General features: G+C 47.6%; 1 protein-coding gene across 3 annotated transcripts in view; it reads left to right on the top strand.

The window, feature by feature from the left end:
• LOC144169039 (uncharacterized) overlaps window positions 1-26,848 on the top strand; it is a 139,700-nt gene extending 112,852 nt beyond the window's left edge. For 2 of the 3 annotated variants that reach the window (XM_077698033.1, XM_077698034.1), the window contains exons 5-14: window positions 279-372; window positions 951-1,070; window positions 4,491-4,547; window positions 8,083-8,217; window positions 9,044-10,505; window positions 17,120-17,345; window positions 19,695-20,078; window positions 21,661-21,919; window positions 24,859-25,062; window positions 26,278-26,848. In XM_077698033.1, coding sequence (XP_077554159.1) covers window positions 279-372; window positions 951-1,070; window positions 4,491-4,547; window positions 8,083-8,217; window positions 9,044-10,505; window positions 17,120-17,345; window positions 19,695-20,078; window positions 21,661-21,919; window positions 24,859-25,062; window positions 26,278-26,541 — 3,205 coding nt within the window. In that variant the 3' untranslated portion in view covers window positions 26,542-26,848. The remainder of the gene's footprint in view (window positions 1-278; window positions 373-950; window positions 1,071-4,490; window positions 4,548-8,082; window positions 8,218-9,043; window positions 10,506-17,119; window positions 17,346-19,694; window positions 20,079-21,660; window positions 21,920-24,858; window positions 25,063-26,277) is intronic. The other variant, XM_077698035.1, reaches the window with a different exon arrangement.
• Window positions 26,849-27,441: the final 593 nt, after the last annotated feature.

The raw sequence follows: 27,441 nt of genomic DNA, 5'->3' as shown, positions 1-27,441 counted from the left end.
AATTTTTCCTTGCAGTGTTTGTTGAGTGTAAAGCAACCCTCGATTAAGAAAACAAATTATATGGAGTCTATGTCACCGGAAACTATTGTTCAAATTAAACTTGATGCTTGTACGTAAGCCATGGAAATAAATGTACAAACCATATCACTGCGAGAGGGTTAACTTTGTTAATACGTTTAATACTTTTTCATTTTAGAAGCTTTACAATTTCAGACTACGTGACGTCATAGGTGCACATGAAAAGAAATTTATCCCCCTCTTTTTTATTTTCATTGCAGGCCGTGCCACTGTGAAAAGCTGAGAAGCCTATTCAATTACTTCGACTGCACCTTTCAGGATGAACCGGAAGGGACCGTGTACTTCTGCAGGCAGGTTCGAAATGATCGCTCTAGATACGAGACGCAAACGTCTGCTGCTAAAGCAGCGGATGGCTGGTTGGCTGGATGTCGTTCAAACAATTCATTACGCTTTGGCCAGATGAGAATTCTTAAACTAAGGTTGCACGCCTGGACCTGCTTTTCTGCTTCGGATTGTGGACCTTGATTTCAGACATATCTGATAATCTTCAGACTTCAAACACTCCACGAAAAACAGTTGGGTGTAGCAGGCAGCTGAAGTGGAGGGGCACTTTAATGCTACTCAGGGTCATTTGTTAAAAACGTGCCGGATACTCTGAGGATTAAGCGGTTGCATGCTAAAAAGAGTGCCCACAAGGAGTTGCTACACGCAGAGTTTCAGGGCCTTTCGCGGGTTAAATGAGCACAAGACTGACAAGTTTGTTTCAAGCATATCACATTCTGTGATGTGGGTCTAAAAGACGGGAGCAATTAGCAAAGCGGTGGATCATGATGAGCAGTAAGCTTCCAAGTATATGGGGTGCGTATGTTAATTTGTGTGCCCGCTCTCATTTTAATAAACGTTGTTTCCTCATCACGCATCTGCCCTAATAGGTAACCCCAGCGAAGAGTCTCATGTCGCTACCCGAGTGGATGTGCAGTGACTGTCCTCTGTGCCCTCTCATGGTACGCACCAGGGGGCTGATTGAGGAAGCCGAACCAGTTTTGCTCAAGGTGAGCTTCATATCACGTTTGCTTGCGCGTTGCGTCAAAGCTAAGTACTAGTATTAATGCTTGCACAGACAGCAACAACAACGACGACTATAAGACTACGCCGGTTGTCTATTATACGCGAGGGCATTACAGTATGAGACTCAGGACGCAACTTCTTCCCATAAAGGCCAGAGGTGAATCGGCATGTAGGTAGACAAAGCATTTCCGCATCAGTATGCAATATTATATACCGTATTTACTCGAATCTAAGCACCCCCTTTTTTCCTCGCTAACGATGCCCGAAGTGAGGGGGGTGCTTAGCTTTGAAAAACATAAATAGACCCTCACCCCACCACTTTTTTCGCGGCTGTTTCTCGATGAGACGGGCGCAAATAATAACGTTTTATTTGGCAAACATTCCAAAGAAAAAATTGGCAAAGACCGTGAACCCACTACTTACGCCTGATACTCAGTCCCCTCCCAACCAGTCGAGTTCGTTGGGCCGCTTGGGCCACCGCTGTCAGTATCCCCAGTAGGTTGTCTTCTGGTCCGTTGAACTGGTTTGTAATTGAAAACTTCAAATATTACTTCTACGCTTCTACGCTTCTTAAATCTACCTTGCAATGATTGCTTACTAAAGGGGGTGATTAGATTCGTATGCAAACGTTTTTACAATTTTTTCCTGAAAGTAAGGCAGGGTGCTTAGAATCGGGGGGGGGGGGGGGGAGGGGGGCTTATAATAGCGATAAAAAACGGTATATAGTAATCTCCTACACGCCTTTACCCAGACATTACAATCACCACCGAAACCCTTACTGGAGCGAAGGGACTTCAACGGGTTTTAGGGAGCCGCAATTATTTGACGTCCTTTATTACCATCCCGATGCATGTAATACTTGCATCCTTTTTAAGGGTTAAATTCATTACACTGGATCTCGAGGCTGTTATTTATGGGTTTTGGCGCGTGCTCGGCATACGAAGCGATCTGGGGCTCAAGTGGTAGAGGAGGACGCTGCTTCTAACAAGGCGCAGGTGGCTGCGTAGTAGCGGAGAGGGCTAAGTTCAATTGAAACACCATGGTGATCTTGATCTGGCAAAATATTTTTCGAGGTGGCGCTCACTTGGAGGATGTGCGCTAAAATGGCTGAAACGGTACCAGAGGACAAATGGCGTCGCCATGTGGAAGCAGTAGGGAGGCGTTCTGTTGTCAAAACACCCGCTGAACAGGGCGCTCACTTCAAATGTGTTGCGTAGCCAGGCTTTTTAAATGGCAAAACAACGCAGAAGAGCCCGAGGCTCTCCGGAGTGCTGGCGCGGATTCTACAAGGGATACGCATCAATATAGCACTATGAAACAGTGGGAAGTTAGACATGAAGCAAAACTGGCAGCAGTTTTGTAAGATAAGGGCCCAGTCAGCTTTCAATTTACGTCTCTCACAGTTGGTAAAAAGGGGAGCAGTGTGAGAAGGCGAAGCTTGCATGGCGAAGCTTGCACAAGGTCGCGCAAGGCTTGAAACATGGCGAAGCTCATTTCTTTCTATGTAAGCACTTAAGGACACTGCAGCACGTATTGCATTAGGTTTGAAATTGTTTATTTACATTATTTGTTATTTACTCGTACCGCCGCCACTTTTCAGTGTAGTAGTAGTAGCAATCATGATATTCATCTAATGACTGGAGGGCCCTGATCGATATCCATCGATGCAGATTGATGTCTATCGATGTGCATCACTGGTGGTCCCGGATGCTTTTGTTCGCTGGCTTTTACATTTCTCCCGAAATGGAACACGTCAGCACGCGCAAGAACCGGGGATAACCATCTTCGTGAACTGGGCGTCGGTAGCGCGAGTTGTCTTGTGGTCCCGCCTTTAGGCGCAGTCGCACGTGAACTGTTTTCTCGGTATTTGTTGCCAGTGCCACGCGCAAGCCTGGGCGACGCCGCGCGCCCCTCGTAAAAAACAGGCTCGCAATAACGGTAAACAGTAGGAGTAGCTATGACGCTGTTTTTTGGTGACGTTGTGTACGGCACACATTACGGCCAGCAACAAAAACTTCGCTGTTAAAAGAATATTCACTTCCACAATAGGGGGAGGACAGAAAAACCATGAGCAGCGAGTGGCCATCCTGTTCTGGTAGGCTGCGGCTGCATTTTCGCCCGAGAGACCAGGCCTTCGAGCTCGGCGATCTGCAGTGCGCTTTCCCATTGCTTAAGGGAAGGGGAACGAGGTGGCGGTGGCAGAAGACATGAGTCGCAGTGTTAGGCCGATCGCAGAGGAGGTGGTTGGTTCGGGGACGGCAATAGGAGGATTGTGGTGGACATAGAGGTGATTGCATTATGTGTTAATTTGAAGTCGACGCCAAATGCGGGCGTCTCCTTGTAGGTAGGGTAGTGTAAGGGGTCGAAAAGGTGTTTAGGGCGGCTCCGTAGGGGTAGAGGATGTCAATGTAGATTTTCGGAGAGGGACGTTAAGGAGTTTGCAACATCTGCGTTGTGGGACTCTTCTGGAAATGCCCGGTGAAGGAGAGCTCGGGCGGTTGCCGGCGCTACCTCGTTCACAGGGAGGGAAATGTGGCCATAGGTGTGCAGATGGTGCGAGTATGGAGGAGGGTGGGTATTGAGAGAGGATGGCAAGTGTAAGAGTCAAGAGTGTCCGCGTGCAGAACGATGGTATGCAGCTTGGGTCCAGTAAGAATGGTTATGCTGAGACTTGCGGCTCTGATCGTAGCAAGGACAATGGCTGCTGTTTCGGCCGTGGTCGTAGAAAGTGTGCAGACATTTGCCGAGGTGAGCGAGGTACTGACGAAATGGGCAACGGTAGCGATGTGAGCGGGTCGTTGAAGGTAGAGTGAGGCATCCATATAAAGGGTGATCGGGTCGGTGCCATGTTTTCTGAGGAGGAAACGTGTATGGTTTTGGCGACGCCCGGCGTCGTATGTAGAGCGCTTATGACGCTGGATGGGGATGACGTAGATGTTGAGTCCCATTCATGGGGGAATGCGTTGTGGGGAGCTGAGAGTTGGTACCCCCTGCTGAGAGGAAAGCGGTGAATGTTTTTCACAGAAGACGTTACACATAGGTGTGGCGACTGCTGGGTGCCAGAACGGATAAGAAGAACGCGGTATAACGTGCATTATCATCTACGAAATCCCTCACGCCATTGACATCTCCAGGGGGCCTTTGCACAACATGGGTTCGCCGGTTTTGCCACCGTTGTCTTTGTCCTCGCGGCTGTTCGCGGCATTTTATCGGACTGGGGTACGTATGCATTACTTCCTTTTTCCGACACCACTGTTTACTTGGCATCGCTATCGTGGTTGCGAAAATTACTGACGGGATATACATTCGAAAAGAAACAAGATTGAATTTAATTTGTTTGGCTTGTACTTGTATTTTTTATTGAATGCTCAAAAAGCTTTCCCTGCTTTCTCACTTCTTCGCAGTGTTATCCCTCAAGTGCCAGCGTCGGGAGCAAATTTCTAGGGGGAAACTGCACAATGGTAAACATACTATTACTCTCGGGAAACCTACCCGTGTTTCCCCAAAACTCTATACCGAATGTGCTATATTTTTAGTTTTGATGTGAGAAGTTTCAGAAGTAATAAATTAGAAGTGTGAAATTGAAGGTAAAGGTAAAAAAATCGCCAGTTTTGGTTGCTGCCTGAAATGCGGAAGGCACAGATAGGATGCAACCCGCCGCGGTGGCTCAGTGGCTAAGGCGTTGCGCTGCTGAGCACGAGGTCGCGGGTTCGATTCCCGGCCGCGGCGGCCGCTTTTCTGATGGAGGCGAAAAGCAAAAACGCCCGTGTGTACGAGATTTCGGCGCACGATAAAGATCCCCAGGTGGTCAAAATTGATCCGGAGCCCTCTACTACGGCGCGCCTCATCGCCTGCGTTGCGTCGGCGCGTTAAACCCCACAATCAATCAATCAAATCAACAGATAGGATGCAACCGTTTGAAAAACGAAACATGCAGATAAAAAGAAAGTTTTGTTGGTACCTGCCATGTAGATGAGTCACATGGGCAGTTTGACCAAAAGGCTAGCATGAAGACAAGTTTCGTTTGGTACCTGTTTTGTAGATAGGTAGTTTTGTTGGTACCTGCCATGTACATGAGTAACATGGCCAGTTTGACCAAGAGGCTAGCATGAAGACAACAAGTTTCGTTTGGTACCTGTTTTGTAGATAGGTAACAAATAAAATTCGACGAAAAGGTAACCATGCAGACAAAGCAAGACCTAGTTTTCGCCGGTGCAGTTATGCACACAGGTGTAACGAACCGAATTTAGAAGTTTGATTAAAAGGTAATCATGCAGATAATACAAGTTTTGTTTGGTATGTACTATGAACGTAAGTATGAAATAGAATGTAGCAGTTTGATTAAGAGTTAAAGAGGCAGGTAACACAATTTTCGTTTAGTACCTGTTGTGTAGATAGATAACAAATAGAATTTAGAAGTTTGATGAAAAGAAAACTGCAGATAAAAGAAGTTTCGTTTGTCTGTTGTTATGTACACAGGCAACAAATGAAATGTAGCAGGTTGAGGAAAAGCTAACCATGCATATAAAACAAGCACCAGTTTCAGAATCAGAATCAGAAATAAAAATCAGAAAATATTTATTTTTGCGAAATAAACATAACGTATGCAAGATATACAGAAAGAGGTCCCATAGTCAGTCATTGTAAGGGGACCTGTTATGTACCTTCGTTCTTCTGGCATTCTGTACCTGTCATGTACACAGCTAAGAAATGGAAGGTAGCACTTTGATAGTTGTGTACATAGGTAAGGAATAAAATGTAAAAGTTTGATGAAATATTAGCAGTGCAGATTGATTTCGTACATCTCTCCACATGTTTTACGGGAGCTGCGTAGATAAGGCGTTTTTTCACCACGTTCGCACGTTCGCTGAGAAGGCTTAGGGGCCTTGATGTGACAGGGACATGCCTATATAAACACAATCAAAGTAATTTATCATCGTGAATTCTAGAATAGTATGCTGTGTTTCGAACTTCCCCACCGTTTTATATACAGTTGTGCTACACATTTGGCCAATTTTATTACGTTGGTTGGTAGGGACGACGCATCGTGCATGTATGCAGAGCAGAATAAGTGCATTTGGAGCGCGTTTAACTATAAGGTGTGCATGACAAAAAGAATTTAAAGTAGCAATGAAGACAAAATGCAACTTTGTTCAGTTTGAAGGAACTTTCCTTTTTTAACTCACTCCCTTTCATTCTATCCAAGAAAGACGTTTTTCAGCGAGAAAAAGCGAAAAATATTGGTAAATTTTAAAGTTTCGTGCTGCAGTGACGTAAAATGGGCAGGAGTGATGTAATATGGTCCAGGAATAAAAAAGGTATTTATTAGAGTGTCAATTGCATGTTAGCATTCAAGTGATACGATGAAACGGAACCAGAGGTCCCACTACAATTGCCCTCTCATGTTTCTTGGCAGTGACTTTAGTAGGGGTCCATCAATAGCACAAGCCTAATTCTGCGACGTCATAAAGCGCCAGAAAGTGGATGGAGAGCCGCCACTCCTTCATATGTCTTCCTTAATATCTCGACAACTTGTTTGAAGTTTGCAATAACATTGGTAGGATTGTTATGACGGCAAGGCAGTCTTAATAATAAACCAAACTTTTTTCATAGTCTCTTCAAGGCATAGTCGCCATACTTGCTGGCGTGGTTGATATATGCGTGAATGGCATTCACCACCGTAACAGAGGAAGTATTGCTCTATAAGTTCAGTGGTGGTGGTATTGGTAGCCATTATCGTAATTGCACCGTTGCTTGAGTCTTCTGGGACTGCGATGGAAGCAGTGACTGTATACTGCATTTAGGCCATATTAAGGGTAGTGATTTTTTGCATCTTCTGGGCAACTTACAGGCCCGGGGTAACTTCACTGCGGCAAGTTTTTTTCTCCGGTCAAATGCGAAAACTAAGAAGGTTTGGGAGAATCTGATTTATGTGCTGCGGTACTGATCACTTTGGCGATGCACTGAATGAGCCAATGGGGAAGGACGAGGCCGTTGAGAGGCCGAATGACCAGTTTGTAGGCGTCGGACGGAAGAGGCGGTAATCGCGTGGTGGGCGCTTGATGGATTGGGAATGATACTGCGGGTGGTGCAATTCGGCGAACATCCGGGTAACTGGAAGAAAACTGACCGAGAAGTTTTTGTTGCCGGAGGCGCTTCTGGCAGTTACGCTGACGACGTCGGTCCACGTCAGAGATTTACGGTCCAGCCGTTCTTCAATACCAGTACGGTAATCGATTAAATTTTGGAAAGCAGTCTTCGTGCTAAGTTTCCATGTCCACAGGGTGCTGGTATAACCACGGGGAAGGGCTGTAGATACACCCGGTTGGCTTGCGGCGGCTGGGGAAAGTCATCACAAGCATAGGCCGGCGGGCGACCACGCCTAGGCCTAGCGCTCCGGCCAAGGCCCAGTGCGACTTCGGATGCTACAAACATACGGAGAGGCGCAAATACACAACATACAAGAAAAAGTACACGGAGAGGCGCTACCAACAACCAACCTCCACCAGCACGCCCAGACCTCAACACGTTCTCTTGACTTCGGATGCTTGACCATCGGGAGCCCAGTGGTGGGTTGGCGGCGCTGCAGTAGGGCCGAACGCGTCACTCAGCCGTTAGGTCGAGTCAGCTGGCCGCTTCGCCTGTGCTCTTTAGAGAACCATCGAAGGCGAAAAATTTGCGGTATCAAAAATCGGAGGACTATGGTTGCCGCCTATTAAATGAAGTGACTTAATTTCATTCGGGTCTTCGCTGGGCTAATATACTGGAACCTGGGGGCTTTAAAACGCAGAGCCCTGTCAAGACGCACCCGAGCGACAGGAACATCTGAACGTGCCGCCGTATGCTTAGTTTCTCCTCTTTGTTTAGAAACATGAAGTAGGCTTATATGGCTGGTGTTTTTAGTAGTCATAAGTGATGAAATATTACATGCAGTCTCTGTGCAGAGCAATTTTAGGTCAGGCTTGCTTTCCATTATTCTCACCCTTCATATTCCAGGAGTGCTCAGTGTTCCTCAGCTGCCCCGAAGTGATGGCTGCCTTGCTGTTTGTCGAGCTGCTTGGTGACAACGAGGCTCTCACCGTGGACGGCCTACTGCCGCTCGACCCAAGGCCGCAAGCCAGCAGAGAACCGGTAATATTTTCACCTTGCTATGTTACACCCCGGTACTTTCCAGTGATCGTTTATCTATTTATTTCAACCCCCCCTCCCAGGGGAATATAAAATCCTTATGAGAATGTACAACAAATGCAAAAAATAGTGTCCTATATAGCACTGCGGACCACCGCTATACCAGCAAAATAAAGATGCATCTTCTCTCGGGAAAGCGTAAGCATGAGTGGTGAATTGATTCCAGCTGCATTTGAAGTTACATACGGTCAAGGAGAATCATACAGAGCTGGCGAGGGCGTACTGTGAAAATGCCCCAGCTTAGGTGCAATGTTGTGAAGTGGGTGAAGGGATTTAAATGCTGTCGAGCCACACCTGCGTTGAGCAGCTGATTGCGCAAGGGGTCCAACGTGAATTCTCAAAATGAGAAGTTCTGTGTTGTTCTCGACAATCAGTGTTGATCTAATCAATCAGCCACTAATCATTAAGTGGCAGGAGTGCCTTATGACACTTTTACCGTTCTCGGTTCCTGTTCTCTGTTCGAATCTTTCTTCCTTCATGACATCAATGTCATGTTTTTGAAAGCCATTTTTATGCCATTCCTTTTAAACGTTGCTTGTAGATATTGGCCATAGTAACTATTTTGTTACGTGTCCACATAGAAACGATTTCGGGAAACATTCGGCACATCTGGCATAGTTATCCTTGGGCGAAGAAAAATTTTAGTGGTTATAATCGTCATAAGCGGTGGAACCTAGTGCTTGTTGCTCATAATTGTGATGTCATAGTAGTTTTCATCGAATACGTTACAAATTTGTTTCTTCCTGCCACCTGTTTGTCAACTGCGCAGGTGTTTGGCCCCTCCGAGTGCTCTGTGTGCCTTTTGGACTTGAAGGATCATTCATCTAACCCTGTAAAGCAGTTCGAAGACGTGTCTCTGCTTCGCGAGCTCAACAAGTGCCTGGTTGCCTTCCGTCAGGCCCTTAACCAGCGCAGGCCCTCGCCCCTAGGCCGAAGCTCAAGCTCAAGTGCGGCGGGCCAAGATCCCGCCTGCTTCCACTCCCTTTCTTCGTCCAAGACGTCGTCTTCCTGCAGCAGCCTGCAAGCTGCCGATTCCCCACAGGACCCACAAAAGGCTGATAGCGTTCATGAACGCTTCGTAGATTGCAAGACTGTCCCCGTTGACCGTTCCAGAAAAAAGACCCCGGCAAACAGCAATGTCACCTCGCAGGCGAGAGGCACGCAATCGACAAAGCCAGAGAGTCAGACAGCTTCAATAGCTTCTGTCCTAGGGGCACTACGAAAGAAGACAACGGCGGCTGAAACGGCGCAACCAGTACCGCAGCAGGCCACTCCAGCAAAGTGCAACGAACCTCGCAGGTTGTTTAAAGTGTTGAGCTCACGGAGCCCGAGTCCGACGACGCATAATTTGGACATTACTGGTCCTCTTAAAACGACAGACATGAAAAGTAAAGCGCCCGACTCATCAATACAGCCACAAACCGCAGTTGTCGAAGCTGGCAACATTGCAAGGCCGTTGGCGTCTAAGCCGCCACCACCTGCGACCAGGAAAAATCGGCGATCCTTTGGCGAGTCTTCTTCGAGAGGGTCCTTGGAGAAGAACCGTAGTCTCGAAAAGATTCTGAACAGTATCCCTTCGCGCCAGTCATCGCCTTCCACGTCGTCTGCTCCACTGCTGACACAGGCAGTTCTTTGTGCACAGAGGCATCCTTCGCCAAGACCCGAGAGGCGAGGCAGTGGATCACAAGGAGCTATGGTGTTTCGTCCGGTCAACATATCTCCGCTACTAGCGCGTAAGTCCGCGTTTAGACCCGCTACCGAGATGATCCTGAATCAAAGGAGGTACAGCGCTGGTGTCGCTGCTATTGCTTTGCCGCACTGTGAGTTCGGCGCGCTGAGGAACGCCAGCTACGAAGAGCGAGGCCGTCGCAACGTCAGTGCTGCCAAAGTGCTGGCGTCCCCTCCCGTTTCTTCGCCCCGAGTGCAGCTTTCGGTGGAGTCCTCGCTGGATGATGATGCGTTGCGTAGGCAGGAAAGTGCTGAGCACGACGCTGCGGAAATAGCGCTGCCGCCTGCACCAGTGCAACCGGTTACGGAGACGGAAGTGTGGACGCTGGCACGCCAGCCATCTTCTATTGAAGGTGCGTCTAAACCATGTCACAAAAGGACAGCGTCTGGGTCCTCGACGACCCCATATGGGTCCCCGACAGCGCACCTTCCCCTGCCACGGCTGCCATCTCAGAAGTCGTGTGATGACGTCTACCACACGGCAGACGAAAGCCTGGAAGACAGTGAGTCATTTTGGTTCCTTTGCGTTTAGAAAACCACATCCGAGTTGAACGGAAGTGTTTATATTCGGATGTGAAATGCTTTATTATTTGATGAATAAGTCAGCTTCTCAGGCTAGGTAGGTTGTATCAAATACCGTATTTACTCGCATAATGATCGCACTCGCGTAATGATCGCACGCCTTTAGTACGCCGTCAAAGATTGATTTTCTAAATTTCCCCCGCAATGAATGCGCCCTGAACTAGCCGCAGCAATGTGTCGTATGTGTGCAAAGTCTAGCTGATGATGGACGTGCGTACTTTCGTTTTCTTCCCCTTCGAAGAAAACATGGATACGTTATTGTGGCAGACTTGCCGATATTAGCGATATCGGCGAGCATGCGTTCAATATTGATCAGGAAGAAACTCTCACTAAATGCAGGTAATAAACTCACACTACAAAGAAAAAACCGCGCTCAGCTTGCTGAGTCGTCCGCCATGTCTGTTTTTATATCCCGCGCTGTAACAGTGGCAGCCACTTAATGGTTGAACTATAGTGCCTTGAATATTGAGTATTTTCTAGGCACTATAGTGGAACGGTTTTCACCTCGCAGCAAACTCGCACCGGCGCGTTTGGAGATTCATGAAAACACGGCATTTTGCGTCACTTTGTAAAGCGGCTGGCCGCGGTGTGCGGAGGTTTTATTGTTTTTTTGTCATCTTTATTATTTCCATGAGAGCTATCGTAAAAATGTTCATCCACAACTTCCTTGCGCTTTCTGTGCTCAAAAATGTTTTGGAATAAATTTACCCCGCGTAATGAACGCACCCCTAAATTTACATCAAATGTTTTGAAAAAAAAAGTGCGATAATTACGTGAGTAAATAAGGTAATACTTGCTTCGTGTGCATGCGTCAAGCATGCAAGCATATCGTTGTAAAGTCCCGTAGGAATGAATTAAATGCGGTTATTCTTTTGTGAACGATTAGCTGAAGACAAGTGGCCACTCTGAAAAAACAGACGCCACCGTAGCCACCTTACCGCCTTTTTTTCATTCACGGGAAGCTCAGAGACGATGAATACATGTGGTTCGCATGCTAGGTACTGGAGGCAGTAAGTATTCAGGCGTACAATGCCTGCACTGGTGAAAATCGGCCAACACACTGCGTTTCCCAGTGTTTCAGCATGATTATGTTGGGCAGATTCGGTTCAGAATAGCACGGAGAGAATTATGCTTTCTTCACTGTAGGAGCACTGTGCAAGTGACACGAGAAATATGTATAATATGTATAGCGCCGTTCTACTGGTGCTACCACATCATGTAATTATTTTAGGTCACCCGCACATTCAGTGTCTGTCCCTTTATTCTCTACTGGCCACCACTGTACACCAAGCTATATATTCGCACAAATCTATTGCTCGGTGGTGTCAGTAGTTCACTCACCAAGCTCAGAAGTGGTGTATATTCAAGGCTGACAGGGATGAAACCCTGCAGCTACTCAACGAATGGAAACAACCACTACACACATGAAGCCTGCTTTGATCGTCTTCAGAGCACTCAGTCTCCAACACAGCACACAGGAAACTGACAACAATTTAAAAGGATTAAAGAGATGAAAGCAGTTTCCCACAGAACACGAATATAGGAATAGACTGCGCTAAAGCCACTTTTTAAAAGCTGCGCTGAAGTAGTGTGCAGAACTGTCAAGGCTTTGTCTCAATGGGTAGTGAGCGTTTGCTTCATGTTCTCGCTAAGTCTTTGCAATTCATGCCACAGCGTCATCACTAGAGAATACTAGGGGCATAACTCCCCCAGCTCATATGCTGTGAAGTGTTTACCAATGGCCATCCTAAAAAATGTATTCCTACAGCTCAGAGTAGTGTTTCATAACTTTTTAAGGCGAAAGCTTTTTTAGTGGGACAGATGGCGTCCTGTCAAAAAACAAATGCATTTCCCCATAGACCGGTTAATCGACTGAAAAGCTCTGATAAGATTTCCCAAAAAACGGTGCGTGGGTGAAAGCGGGCTTCCATGGTGTGAAAACGGTTACTCGAAAATCGCGAAAAGGGGGTGCTCTAGATAAGACAATACACGCCTAGACCATGAAGAAGGAGTACAATAGTATACCGTTATCTCATAAACCACGTACCGGCATACATTGAAAACGTCCGTAGATGCGTTGACTTGGTGCGCGAAATATGGTCGCATGGGTTCGTTCTGAGTTTGCCATTTGAGTATTTGCAGGTTTGACGACCGATTGAACGCACTTTTAACGAAGGTTGGAAGCACTTTTAGCTAAGATTGTGGCGAACTTTTGACGCTGTTTTGATGTAAGCTTTCGCGCTTCTCTCAACTTTCATTAACAAGGAGCGGTAAAGTTTTTTCAACTTCGGATTGCAGCTGCCACTCAGCGCACGATAATGTCTTAATGCGCTATCACGGTGCATGGTTACATGGGAATTGGCCACCACAGCCTCGCCCAATGTGCCTCTCACAGCTTCTCTGTTTAAGAATTGTCGCTAAATGCAGACTAAATTCTTTGAACTTGATCTGTGAGAAGTGTGCACGCAGTTCGATTCTTTACAGGGACCACGGCTATTTTTCTCTTTATATGCCACGAAGGCCCGTTTTGTCTTTGGTTGACTAAAAAAAGCTTTTAGGGAGCGCGAAAGTGGGCGGTTCAGAAAGGCGCGAGACAGCACAGCAGCCCGGATGCAAGGGATGAGACGTTCCTGGTTCTCGTACCTTGAACTCGGCAGCTAGGGCTTCCACCGTTGAAGGAAAGGGGAAGGGAGGGTGTTTGGCATATAGAGCGATTCACACTAAGTGATAGGTGGTACTCGACAATTCGGAATAGGGCAAGAGGGGCAGTTGTTGGGGTAAGTGAAGGAGGATATGTAGGGGAGTACGAGATGTTGTAGTATGCAGTTGATATGTGCAGGGGTTTTACGACAACCCGGTTTTCACGATGGACTAGCCGAGTGCCGGCGAAGTTCCCGAAGAAACAGTGCATTGCAAACCTGGGTTATCCGACTCGATTTCATGGCTGACCCGCGTTATCCGACGATACACGCTTAGCGGGCGACGAAGTGGCGGACGAACGAAAGGAAAGTGCTGCGGGCCTGTTCCGTGGGCCTTGAGCCCGCTCAATCGGTTCTCGTCGGAATTTTATTTTACGTCTCACCTTTGGGTTCTCCCCCCTCCAGCAGCCGCCCGCTCCTCTGCACAATCCCTTTCCCACTCTCCGCGCTGACCTCTCCTCTTGCTGTACAGCGGCCGCCGGGGAAGTGTTCAGGTGTTCATTTTTCCCACTATGCAGTGAATCACCAACGAGGTTACGCTCACAGGCTTAGGCTTCCACATGTGTTTGTCGAGATCGTGTATGCCATGATTCCCACTGGTTGTGGGGAATCGCGGCGATGGACTGCGGTGCAAAGTTTGTTTTAATGCAGCGTTTGGCACCTGCACGGCATTATTCTTTTCCCGTTTACTTTTTTAACAGCGGAGCTATTTAAGCTTTTAGTTCCGCTGTAGAGCGTTACCAGAAAACTATCATCGTCACTAAAATGGAGAGGGTGAAAATGCTAGGTCAAGAGGTGTGAGGAAAAGGGGCGGGGAGGCAACGAGCCTACAAGCAGGTGTTGGGAGAGCGCGCCTCAAGAAAAAAAAAATGTGGTTAGGGAGTGCCCGGGAATAGAAACGGGAGCTTTACTCCGGAAAACCGGCTACCCAACTACTGGGCCATCCGAAAGGCCCGAGGGCACGGGATTAACAGCGGAGGGGAAAATAATATGTGCAGCCATTGATTGATTGATTTTTAGGTTTAACGCGCCGACGCTACACACGGGATGAGGCGCGCCGCAGTGCAGGACTCCGGATTTATTTTGACCACGTGGGGATCTTTATTGTGCGCGGAAATAAATCTCGACTGGAAAGAAAAACAGGTTGTGTTGGCACGCAGTGCGCAACACTTACAAGGAAAAAAGGCAAGATAGAAATTTTCACAAGTATTAGAGCCAACTGGGTTAATTTTGAGGTGGATTGATTGATTGATTGTGGGGTTTAACGCGCCGACGCAACGCAGGCGATGAGGCGCGCCGTAGTGGAGGGCTCCGGATTAATTTCGACCACCTGGGGATCTTTAACGTGCGCCGAAATCTCGTACACACGGGCGTTTTTGCTTTTCGCCTCCATCAGAAAAGCGGCCGCCGCGGCCGGGAATCGAACCCGCGACCTCGTGCTCAGCAGCGCAACGCCTTAGCCACTGAGCCACCGCGGCGGGTAATTTTGAGGCGGAAAAATACAAACAAATCTAACAGCGAATATAGCGGCACATAGCGTGGAAGAACAATCTCGCCTTCCCAGGACGCCTCATTACCAGACGTGAAGGCAAATGCACACACGGGCTTGGGGAGTTGGAAATAAATGGTAATAGAACAAAAAAGCGATAACCTGACCATAATTAAGCACAACAAAACAATTAAAGGACCGCCGCCGCATCAAACAAAAATTGAATCTAACCTAGGTCCCTCTCGTTAAGAAACCGGCTTGTATGTGATTGCGTTCATGGCGTGATCTCCCGCGTGCTGTCCTCGTCGCCAGTTCACGTGCGTTCGTGTTTGAAGTGGGGAGCACAGACGCCGAGTTCGCGAAGCCGGTTGCCGTGGGTGCTAGCGCGTGCTAACGCGGTTCAGTTTGGGAGAGATGTGAAAGCCAATGGGCAAACGATCCGGGCCAGCCAGTCATGGAGAACCCTCAGCCGAAAGTTCGGAAATGCATGCCGAAAATCCAGCCGAAAGTTCGGAAATCCACGGGTCTCCGACGAAGGGAGAGGGGCCACCACCTCTGCTGTTTCTCCAGCCTTGCACCACTAATGCAAGCTGCGGCTATTTTTTTAGAGCATTGTGTTTCTGAGACTTGCAAAGCATTATTTTGTAGTTTCAGGTGAAGGTTCCGGGAAATCCGTCGGGCGAAACTGTATTTGTAGGCGCTGTAGGCGGCCGACGAGGCGGTGAGGCCGAGCCCACGTTTATTGCGGTTGCGTTGGCTGTGCCATGGACAGGACGAGGCGCGTAGAACGAGGGTGCCGTTCCCGAGGTGTGCCGAGTCTGTTCTAGGCGCTAGCTGGCTGATAGTGCTGATCATGATTGTGACGCTGGTGAAGAAGATGATGATGGCGTGGCTACAGCGCAATTGTTGTTTGGATTTTAAGACGGCCTCAATTTTATGAAGCTTTTCACGATCACGAGAAAGTCGTATAATCGGGGTTCTACTGAATCTTAGTCTATATTGAACGCGAAATGCGAGCCGCCAGTGTGCTGAATGACGTCAATGCGTAAATGTGGGCAAGTTGGTTCGAACTGTGAAACATGGTTAAGTAGCGTGGTAGGGACGGGACAAAAGTAGAGACACACACAGGACTAGCGCTAGTCCTGTGTGTGTCTCTACTTTTGTCCCGTCCCTACCGCGCTACTTAACCATGTTTCACAGTGCTGAATGACGGCTAAGGGGGTATTGAAACTGGAGTTAAAATGGTGTGATAGTGATAAATAGAATTCAAGCTGCATCAGGAAGGGAACAGGGGATCGGTGGAGGGTGGGGCAAGGTCCTCTCCCGTCGATGAAAACTTCGTGGGTACTGGTGCATGCCGCCCCGTTTCCATCAGAGGAAGGGTAGCTGGGGTCCACACAATGTGATTGTGGTGGGACTCTTGATTGGAGCCAGCATCTTGAAAGCTGAAGGCGACATGCAGCGTGTGCAGTTGTTGTGTCAGGATGGCTACATAGTTGGAGAAAGCAGTGGTTGCCGCAAGAGGCGGTCTCTTCTGCTATCGGGGTGCGTGAGTAAGGAAGCTAATGGTAGCACAATTGGAGTGGGGGACAAGCAGTGCGTGAGCAGGTCAGGCAGTATTTAAAGGACGTCTATGTATCCAGTGTCCGGTTTCTTCTGGTACTCTGTTTGGAGAAGACTCGGGCCTGCTTCCTGTCTTGATTAAAAGAGGGTGGGATAAATAAAGGTATTAGTGCGGAACTAATGAGGCATACGTTGCGGTGCATCGAAAGGAGGGTGGGGGGTCTGCGGACTGACCCAGTTGTGGAGGGCGGTGCTGTTCACAAGGGGAAAGCAGAATGAATGAGTTGGTGGAGAAGACGGGGCAGTGGCAGTGAAGGTGGGAATGATAAGGGCACGTTTACGCTATTTTCTGAAAATGGTTTCCGATTTAGAATGGTATTTGGGTGAATGCTGATGTACGGAGTAGCATGGACGATGCGGATGACATATAGGATAGGATTTGGATAAAATTGGTAGCTGTCGTGTTATGTTTGGCCATTGCGCTGGGTACAGACTCTTCTGATAGACCTGCGAGCTAAATAGGAAATGAAGCCGCTGGATAATCGCGGCCCTGGTGCCCTCTGCATAGAACGTAACGGGAAGAATACGAAGTGATACTTTTGCGAAACAGGCGCGCAAGCAGTCGTAACACACGGGTACGGGTGTGGTTTGTCGGTCAGGTTTGGGTGAGAGCTTAAAGAAAGGCGAGTAGAGATTGAAGTGTAACGCTTTTCGCGCAATGGTGCGGCGCTTTTAATGGCGAAATAGATTTTCGGTGCAATCATTTCGTGCTTGAATTTTGCAGGTCCGGATGGACAGCACGGAGTGTCGAGCGACGTTCGTCCGCGCTGCCTCAAGTCCCGGCGGGAGCGTTCCCTACGTTCGCAGACGAGTGGTGGTGGCTCCAGTGCCTTCTCATCGGTGTCTCGGCACCTCAGCAGGGACGACTCGGCCAGCTCGGCTGGATTCGTGCTGGATTATCGGAGCGATGACGACGATTACCTTATCTCCTCGCTCAGCAAGCATGAAAGGTGGGCACTGCCAAGCACAACTCACTCGTATGGAGCAGGCATGTAGATATGCTTCAAGCGCCAAGTTCAAGCTTGATGGTTTAGAGCTAAAGCTCTACTAGGATTCATCTTATAACGCCATGTAATCATCATCATCAGCCTATCTACGCCAACTGCAGCGCAAAGGCCTTTCGCATGGATCTCCAATTATTCCGGTCCTGTGCTTACTGCGACCAATTTATCCCCGCAGACTTCATGATCTTATCTGCCCGTCTAACTTTCTGCCGCTCCCTGCCACGCTTTCCTTCTCTAGGGATCCACTGTGTTGCCCTTAATGACCGACGGGTATCTTGCCTTCGTATTACATGCCCTGCCCACGTCCATTTCTTCTTATTTTTTACTATTATGTCCTTAACTAGTGTTTGTTCCCTGACCGACTCCGCTCTCTTCTTGTCCCTTGATGTTACAGCTATCATCTTGTGTTCCATCACTCGCTGAGTTGTCGTTAATTTAAGTTGAACCCTTTTTGTGAGCCTCCAAGTTTGTGCCCCGTAGGAGAGTACCGGTAAGATGCATCTGTCATAAACTTTCTTTTTCAGGGACAATGGTAGGCTCCCATTCATGATGTGGGAATGCCTGCCGAATGCACTCCCCCCATTTTTATCATTCTAATTATCTCTGCCTCATTGTTGGGATCCGGTGTCACTACTTGGCCTAAGTAGATAAATTCGCTTACGACTTTTCAATGCCTCGCAACCTATCGCAAACCGCTGTTCTCTCCCGAGGTTATTAAACATTGCTTTAGTTTTCTGCATATTAACTTTCAGGCCCACGGCTCTACTCTTTTTCTTCTCAACGTCATATCATTGCGTCCCAATTAACGTTCAGCCGGCGGTGGGAAAGCTGCACCTTCTTTCCTTATCGCTTTGGTCGCTTGGAGCTTCGCTGCTGTGGTTTAACGGCGGGGTTTTAACGATCCCCTAGTCTCACCATGGGTGGCGCGCCGTCGCGGCTGTTGGTCGGTACGTGCCCATAAACGCAAGCGAAAAAATGAATGAAAGCTCGTATTCTGTTATACAGAGCTAGACCAGAGCCTGCGAAATCGCAAGCAGAGGGAAACGTTCACTAAACACTATAAGCATAGCCTGTGCTTTCGCTCGTGATCAGTAGGTCGAGAAGTGTTAAACTTGACCCGTTTTCTAAGCTGACGGGTTGCACAATGGTATCGGTTATGTTTCCCCTTCTGCATACATTGAACGGGTTAAGTACAGAACATCTAATGCATGCACCGCCGCGCCGAAGTACACTGGATGGTCGCCAATCCAGAATATTCTTCTAAGGCGCGCACGCATTGAATACGTGGGGCTTAGAGCACTATGCCCTAGGCTTTTCTACAGCCTTCTCAATTACAGCGCACGTTGGGTGAGTTAGTAACACCGCTAGAGTTGTTTTGAAGTGCTGGTTGCAGTCCGGCACTAAACTTGAATAAAGAAACTCAGTGAAGCTACTGCAAGTCCTATTTAGGACATAATAGCTTATGTTTGGTTCATTTTGTGGGTCAGAATAGAAATAGTGGTTAGGAGGACATACATTGCTTGTATTTTGCTCAGTAGCTCATCAGATTCTTATAAATAACCTACATCTGAGAGAGCTGTTTGCCTTGAATGCTAAAGAACTGGCTGAAACAAAAGCTGTATGTTGGTAAGTGCGCCAGGAGCACCTAATCACTCCTCAATCTCATCCTTGCACTCGATTATTACAATCGAAAATGCCTAAGCGAAGATATTTTGCTGGTGACCCTCGGTAGCCTTCAATACCACAAAGAGTTTGTTTTATATGAGAAAACTGGCTAAGGTAATGAAGTTTTTTGTGGGTGCTGATGGCAGCGTGATTTTAATTGAAGGCGTGAAACAGAATACTTTTGCGTATACGCAAAATGATTCTGTTTGACGCCTTCAACATGCATCCCAATAGTATAGTATTGGGATGCGTGTACATGCACGAGAACGAGTACTCGCATGCACACACGAGCGCACTCACACGCAGGCACAATCCCATTCACAGGCACACAAATACAGGCGGACAGTTAGACGGACGGATAGACCCATTTGAATTTTTGTGGGCATAACTGGAGCATGCATGATGCTTGCTGACTGTCACCTCGTTTGTTCTCCCACTGTAATTCATATGCCATTGTAGTTGTAATTAATCGTAATAAGGTGTGAGAAAACTGAACTGGTAGAAAATCCGTAATGAATGATCAGAAATGCATGCACCCCGCACTGGGGGGAGGAGTTGCTGCATAAACACTGAGCATGGTGACAAAGGGTCTTCTTATCAATACGAAAGTGCCGGCTTCCACCCCAACAGGTACGAGGACTTTCGGCGGCGCATCCGTCGCCGGGGTCGGCGGCTGGCGCGAAGACTGAGCCGCAGCCTTCGCGCCAGCTACTCCAGTGGCAGTAGCGACATGGACGACATCGACGAGGACCCCGAGCTGGGCTTCTCGAGGCCCCAGGCTCCCGTTGGTTCGATTCGTGCCGCGAACTCCGAGCCCACGTTGCATGTTCTCCTGCCGACCAAGGGATCGGCGCGGGAGCTGCCGCCGCTGTCCATCGCCTCCGAGCTTGTCATGACGTCGTCGCCCGGGCGGCGCCAGACGCTGGTGATGACCACCGGCATGGGGCGACCCAAGGCCTATTCCTTCGACGGCGTCAACCCAAACCTTCCGGTGCCCTTCAAGGCGAGATTCAGGTATGCCGTTCTCTTGGCCGAACTCTCTTCGGTAAGCTTTGAATTTCCTGTCGGGCTCTGTTTTGCGTAAAAATGACGCCTAAGAGGGCAACGAAAATTGTTACCTGTTCTCTTTATATTCTAAAGTTCAAGTATCTAGACCATGTTCTTTTTTATCTTATGTCCTTGACATACATTTTAATTGAACATTAAAGTACGTTCAAAGCTGGTTTTTGTCTTGCCTTTTCTGACAGGCCTGTGAGTTCTCAGGGCACATTTGACCCATTGCGAGTTCGTTTGCATTGTCGAAACTGTGCGTCAACATACGAAAACTACACAGTAAGCATTCAACACGTGGAAACTCAGATTTTTAATACTGGGGTAGCACCACACTGCATTGATAACTACTGTGATGTCACTGCGGCAGTTTATGAGGCTACCGGAGCTAAGGCCTGGTTTTTCTTGCTTGTGTAGCTTTAAAAGTACACTAATTGTACATCTACAAAATTTGCAGTTATCAAGAAAAGTGCCCAATCTACTGACTGTCTGAATGATTGACTGATTCCTCAACGCCCAGCCTAAATTGCTGGATTCAGAGACTGGCAATTTTGGGAGTAGCTGGAATAGATTCATATGCCTGCGAAGGGACTCACTAAGGCTGTTTTCTCGTAAAAATTAGACACTGAATAGAGTGAGATATGCTAATTTTGCCCCAAAAATTTCTGATTGTCTCGCTGGCCCGTTAGGATATCGAAGTAGTTTTCGTTGAGAAATGTTAGCGATACAACGGATTAAAAGGTAGTTTCAGGGTTTAAACAAGACCTAAAGAAAGAATCTGGATTTGGGAGTAAATTGGGTGTTTTTACCGATTTCTCAATGTATGTTCCGTCTCTTGATGTAACCAATTGGGCTTTATTAAAAAATGGTACCGATGCAGATGCACAAATACAAAAAAAATATTTTGCTATAAGAAACCTCTAAAGAGGCGAGTGACACTTTTTCGAATGACACCTTTAATTGAGTGCAAAAACCAACCATCTGATCCCAGCGAAACTGCTGGCCCCAGTCATCTAATATTTTGTAGTACGCTGCTATCAGGATGAATGAGGTTGTATAATCAAATTATTTAATGCCATTCCCCTAAAAGAAGGAAAAGAGCAAAAACACTGCTTTCTAGGAAATCCCAATTTCGCCGATTTCCGGAGGTAATGAACTGTTATAGGTGCCGCTACACAAAGATAAAGTTTCTAAATATGTCACGTTGCGCAAGCCTGCGTTCTTTCTTAATTAAATAATGAAATTAAAGGAAGAGTTGCCTTCCTTGTGATTCAGTAATTTCGCAATGTTTTTGAATGTCGTTCGTGTGGTCATACTCGGAGAAACGAACCATCTTTTGCACTACTGCCATGCAATCCTGCCATGCAGAGCGGAAAAGTGGATGCCGCCCTTAGTTGCCAGAGAAATCCGCGGTGAAATCACAGCTTTGGTTCCGGCGTATGCATCACACACCAATGAAAAACATAGCAAAAATGCACGCCACGCGTCAGCTCCCGGAGTATAATTTAAAGGCATGCCGATTTTCGCTCTTTTGCTTTCCTGACAGGTGCAAGAAGACTTCCGAGGACAAGAGCAAAGCGGACTCGATCTCTGTCGGTCTCACTCGCCAGGACACGGAATTCATCAAGGCGCACTCGTTCAGGCCGGTGTCACCCGATCTGTCGGCCGGCACTTCGGAGGACGAAATCGCCGAAAGCGCCGAGAGCGACATCGAAGGGGAGCCTCCAGATGTCGCCACGGCTGACAGCGAGGACGGGAGACGGGAGAGCTTCGTTTCCCTGGAGGAAGAACCCTTGGAAGACACGGTAAATGTGCGCGTGACTCTGGGGCAATGCCTGCAGATGGAATGTGGGTGTACAGTCTCTTGTGCAGTTCGGGAAACTTGATCACTTGAATGGGGGCAACGTAATTGACAGTGATTTGACGAAACTGTGTTTTTATAATTTACTTCATAGAAATGTATGCAGGTGGATTTCAATAAAGAGATCAATGTGCCAATAATCAAAAAGGTGCGATATTAAATCATTCTCAGGTCACATTCACCAACAAGGCTCGCATAAATAATGAAGCATTGCTCTTGTGGGGGAGCAGTGAGTTTTGCTTTTGTTGATCTGCGCTCACACTTCTACCCTCCATGCGTCACCACGGAGCTCTGTTACCAAGTGAGGCGGTGGTAGCCGTTCAGTCAGTTCAGTCGCGCTCGTTTGGAAACCTTGTCTACACCACTAGCACTGAGTCAACGCCCTGCAGAAAAAAGAAGTCACGACAAGCTCTCAATCTAAAACTCGTGTTCGAGGGTCAGCTTTTCCAGCAAGAGGTTTTTATCTGAACGGCGGTTTCCTGAGCTCTGCGATCATCGTCACTGCAGCCGTCCGTCCACATGTAACGAGTAACGCACCGTGGAATAGCTAACTATGCACCAGAGGGAAGCGTTAAAGGAATGCGAGAAACGTTTGCAAATGCAAATGATGTATCCTATACATCACTGTCCGCGCGCCTGTAACCGACATGCCCCATCACGTGGCTGCGCAAAGGTACTCAAGAAGTCATATCAGAGCCTTTATACATGAGCAATTAAGGTGACTGGCTGGAAAAACTTCCATTATAAACAAAGAGGGGCCTGCTTCAGATCGTTAACAGGAGACCTAAAACAAAGCTCTAAGTAGTTTAGTTTCGGAAATGACACCACTTAGGGCTGTCACGTCACTTCCATTGCTGTGATACTGTTAAAATCAGTAAAATCCAGTGAGAACTGGAGTGGGTGCGCAACCAGTGGATCTTGTGGTCACTGGCAAATGAAAAGGTATCTTTGCAAGGGTTGCTGAATATTGGAAAAAAACATAACTAATCAGTTGCGGGAGGCACTTGGGAGTGATTGTTGTTCTTATTTGACAAAGAAAGTCTATGTGAAATGGGTAATATGGGCTTATTTTTGCGAGCTTCACCTTACTTGAGGCGTTTTTGCACCAGGGGAGGGAATGTGCATATGTAAGTAGAATTGAGTCAAACGTTAGGACGGTCGCAGCTACAGTAGACTCTCGATAAACGGAAATTTAAGGGACCGAAAAAATCCGTTCCATTTAAAAGGAGTTCCGTTTAGGAGGAGCGGTGTGGGAGTGGTGTGGGAAACATCGCTCATGCGGTCAGCGGCCACGCATAGGAGTCTCTTTCCCTCTTGTAAGTGCAGAGCACTTTAGGCGCTCGCCTTGTCGTCCTAGCTCGCTCGCTCGACCTAAGTATACAGAGAACCAAGGTGGCGTCCCGGGGTAACGCTGTTGTTCGCGGCGTACCCCAGAGGTTTCGAAAGCCAAGCGGTTTATACAGTCATAAGCGTTTCGAAACTCGGGCAACGCTGGCGCTGGTCATACACCTTCCCATTGTTCAGCACAAAGAAAACCATAGGTACATTTTAGGAAAAATATACGTAATTAGCCGGCATCGCCAGCGTTCCTTTAGTTAAGGACGCCCGTTGGGTTGGGTTTTACTATAGTAAAGGCAAAATGTGGTAGTGCAATGCCGGCACGTGCGGGGTGAAAAGCACAAAGAGAAGAGAACTCCAGCTGGCGCAGTTTCAGGCAGGGGGCGCGCGATCACTGCGAAGACGGACAATTCGAAACGCATTGGGTGGTAGCAGCAGTAGCAGTGAGCGGATGACGGTGGTACAGCCCATTATGGCTAACCACTGCTCTGCACTTCCAACAGCTTTCATATTGAGTGGAACGGCTTTAATGTTTTCTTTATCCTCCTTTGCTGCAATTTTATCGCGCCTCTTTTCGACGCTGTTTCGAAGCATCTGTTTTTCGAATTGTTCTTTTCCAAATCAATTCAACGCGCAGTTTGCCAATAACAAAAGGTCTGTAATATCCGTAAGTTCGCCATAGGTGCGCCCGAGGTTTGATTTGTGCTGATTTATTTTATGTGTGAACCGTGCCACCAAAGATAGTAGTTTAGAAAGGCATGCATATATATGATTTGTGTTTCAGTTGTTTGTTAATGCAGGAACGTTTTTTACAGTGGTGCAGTCTGGGGAGCAAAAAATGGCTGCAAAAGAGTCAGGCGACAAAAACGACGGCAATAAAAAACTGCGGGGGTAACCAAGGGGAGCTTTGTAAACGAAATCACTCTTAGTGTGTCTGTGCGGACACAAAATGGCTCTGGTACATATTTAAGGCAAAAAGACTTAAGTGCCCTATTTGGAAAAATACCGGCGTTGTTTGTAATTTACGGTACAGACTATTTCCACTGCTTTAACGAGCAAGATCGCATTTGAGTCGCATGGGAGTTGAACCCGGGTAATTAGAGTATAGGCCTAATGTGTTGCTACCACGCTCATCAGCAAGTTGCCAGTAGCAGAACAGTGAAGGTAGTGTGCGTGACGATGAGGTCATCTTGCGCGACAGGTGGACGTGATGGCACGCGAGTAGAACAGGTGTGCGCCAGCCACAGAGAACTCTTCTCGACAATCTGTGGCATGAAATGTCGCCTGTCTGCCTGTCAGAGTAATTTGTGACAAAAGATAAAGGCACGCAATTATTATGTAGCAGTAAGAAAGGTTTTGATCATTGTCACCAGGCAAGGCCATAATCCTTTCGCCTTCAAAGCAAGTAGGCAAACTTAATTTCCCAGAGGAAGTTCCTTATTTGGGCTCAGAGCTCGACGCGCTATCACAGTAATGCCGTTTTGAAAGAAGCTTAGTCAGTACATTGTGCGAGTAATGATTACACAACGCCATCAACGGCCCCAGGTTCCCTCTTCAAGTGCGGAGTCGTTCCCGCTGCGCGTGTCTGCATCTGGCGTGCGCCCCGTGGCCACATGTCGGTGGGCGCGTGGGTGCCTCGACTCTTCGGGCGACGCCCAGCTGGAAGCTCTCGTGCAGTGGATCGCCGCAAGCGTCGCGGGGGTACCTTGCCTCGTTGTGTACACCGGTGGACAGCCAGGCCTCGAACAGGTACTAGCGCAGCGAAGAAGGCTGTCTGTGTATGAACTCAGTAGTGTAAGTGCACTGTAAACATCTCATATATCATCTCCATCACCTCACCCTGTGTTACCCACAGGAAAAATGCCTCCCCCGTGTTTTACTCTAGTTTACTCTGTTTTACTCTAGTTTAGTTAACTAGTTTATACAAAACTGGCTTACTCATTAATTTTGGCAGTTTAGCCAATTAAATTCGTTCGTTGGTTCTTGACACTTTGACATTCCCGCGTTTTGGTTTTGTATTTTCAGAGATACTTTATCCTTTCCTTTCTAAGTTCAGCCCTTCCAACAGCTATGGCGGACTCTGGTAATTGCCGTTAGGCAGTCATTCACTACGTCTATTTCATGTTCACAGCACTGTGTTTGCGTTTCCCGAGTCTACGTCCCTATTGTCGTGCTGTTTCCCCACCTGTCAACGTGAACCAACCACCCCACTTGTTACCCATTCCATCTTCACTCTGACACCATAACAAAACTTATTTGGTGACCATGCATGGACCTACTGTACCTTCACGATTCTAACGCGCACCTGTTTTATAAAAATAGGCGTTCACCTGCGCGTTACATTCTCATGCAACACCTGCGCGTTACATTCGCATGCAAACTCAAAAACCTCAAAACCAAATCTACCAACTGTCAACCGAAGCGAAGCGGCTCCCTGAAAGATGAAGGCTTCGTTTAAATGCAAAGTAATCGTCTTGGCGGAAACGGAAGAGAACCTGGCAGCGTCTTGTGCATAAGGCGTACCGGAGTGGTTTGTTCGGGATTGCCGAAAATAAAGGGACCACATTTTTAAGTGCAAATCTTCACGGAAGGGCTCTAGCTGGCCACAGCGTGTGCCGATTGAATTAGATGTTTTGTACACTTTTGAGGCGTCTGTTGATGGCAATATTTCGTGCGGGCGGACGAATCGGCACCAGACTATATATGTGCTTTCTGGGTGTTGAATTTTGCTGCGCATGTCAATCAGGCGCGTGTTAGAATCGTGCAACTACGGTATGTAGAGAGCACAACAGATTTCGACGAGGTGTGATTGAGCTCCTCAGATAGTGCAAAAGTGGTGGTGGGAAGCTACATTGACCCCAAATGTTTTAGGCAGGTTTTGTAGTAAGCGACTGTGCGTACCGCACCTTGTAGTCCACCAAGTGACCCGGTATTTTGTTTGCTCTTTTCGCTGGCACAACGCAGTTGTCCCAGGTCAGTTTCAAGGTTGAAGAGCGTCAGTGGACGGTGGGTGACCTGGCTTGTGAGACACTGCGATTCTGCCGGAACCGAGTAGCGCTGCACGAGGGCCGCAACAAAGCCACCGTTCGTCCGGGTATCACGCTGTTTGCCCAGCTCCTGGGACAGACTGCGGTGGCACCTTCAAATATCAACCCGATAAGCAGCAGCCGCTCAAGTTCTACATGTGACGGAAAGGCCACCCTTTTGAGCCACGACTCTCTTGAATGAACCATTGTGCGACAAAATACAAGAAAGCATGATATAAGGTGACGAGGGTTCGATGTTGCTGTTGCTACCCTTACTGACGTGCAGGAAGCGTTCGTGCAGTGAGTTGGGTAAAATGCAGTATTGAGGTGACTGAACGCATTTTTCGTACTGATGCTGCGAAATAAAAATGTGAAGGTTTATGTTCATCAGTCACCTAAGGTTTGCAACCACATCCATATCAAACCGTTCGCTTACGGTTAAGAGTATCCATACAGGTCGGCGTGAACGTTGTAAAAAAAGTTTGGGATTTGAGCGTCTGGTAGCACTGCCACAATGGAATAAGCTACATCACATTTAACGGGTTCCGTGGCAGCACGCACACAACTACACAACAGACATCTTCAGTGTTCAACTCAATGTTCTGATGTTATCATAAAGCTATTTTTCTTGCCTCTGAACTGTCTCCTTTTCGAATACAGGTTTGCAAAGTTATTGGGCACGTCGTTAGGCACATAATTCAAACGAATATACAGGGTACTTAACTTCGTGGCAGGAGGTTCCGCAGTATTTATGATGTTAAATTAAATTAGGCTATCGTTAAAGGAAAGCTGCCTCAGATCAGCATACGTCTATTGAATACGTGTGATGAAGGATTCTGAAGAGGTACCATATGCTTGTGTGAACTATGAGCTTTGCGTCGTGGTGTCTGCAAAATTAAAATGTTAGCACGAGAGCATACGAACATGCGGAAAGAAATAATGATGTAGGCAATGGTGTTTTGAGGTAATCCTTGTGGCGAATTTTCCAGGAAGGTGCTCAGCCCAACAGCAGTTATTATTGACGGTATAAAAGCCTGAGGATGGCATGTGCCTATGACCTATTTCAAGCATGCTCCACGATCTATTTTATGCCACAGAAAGC

This window comes from Haemaphysalis longicornis, unplaced genomic scaffold (genome assembly GCF_048455015.1).
Source record: "Haemaphysalis longicornis isolate Haplotype H1 unplaced genomic scaffold, Haemaphysalis longicornis Haplotype H1 scaffold_2, whole genome shotgun sequence".
NCBI classification, from domain to species: domain Eukaryota; kingdom Metazoa; phylum Arthropoda; class Arachnida; order Ixodida; family Ixodidae; genus Haemaphysalis; species Haemaphysalis longicornis.
This window is presented reverse-complemented; position numbering and strand designations above follow the sequence as displayed.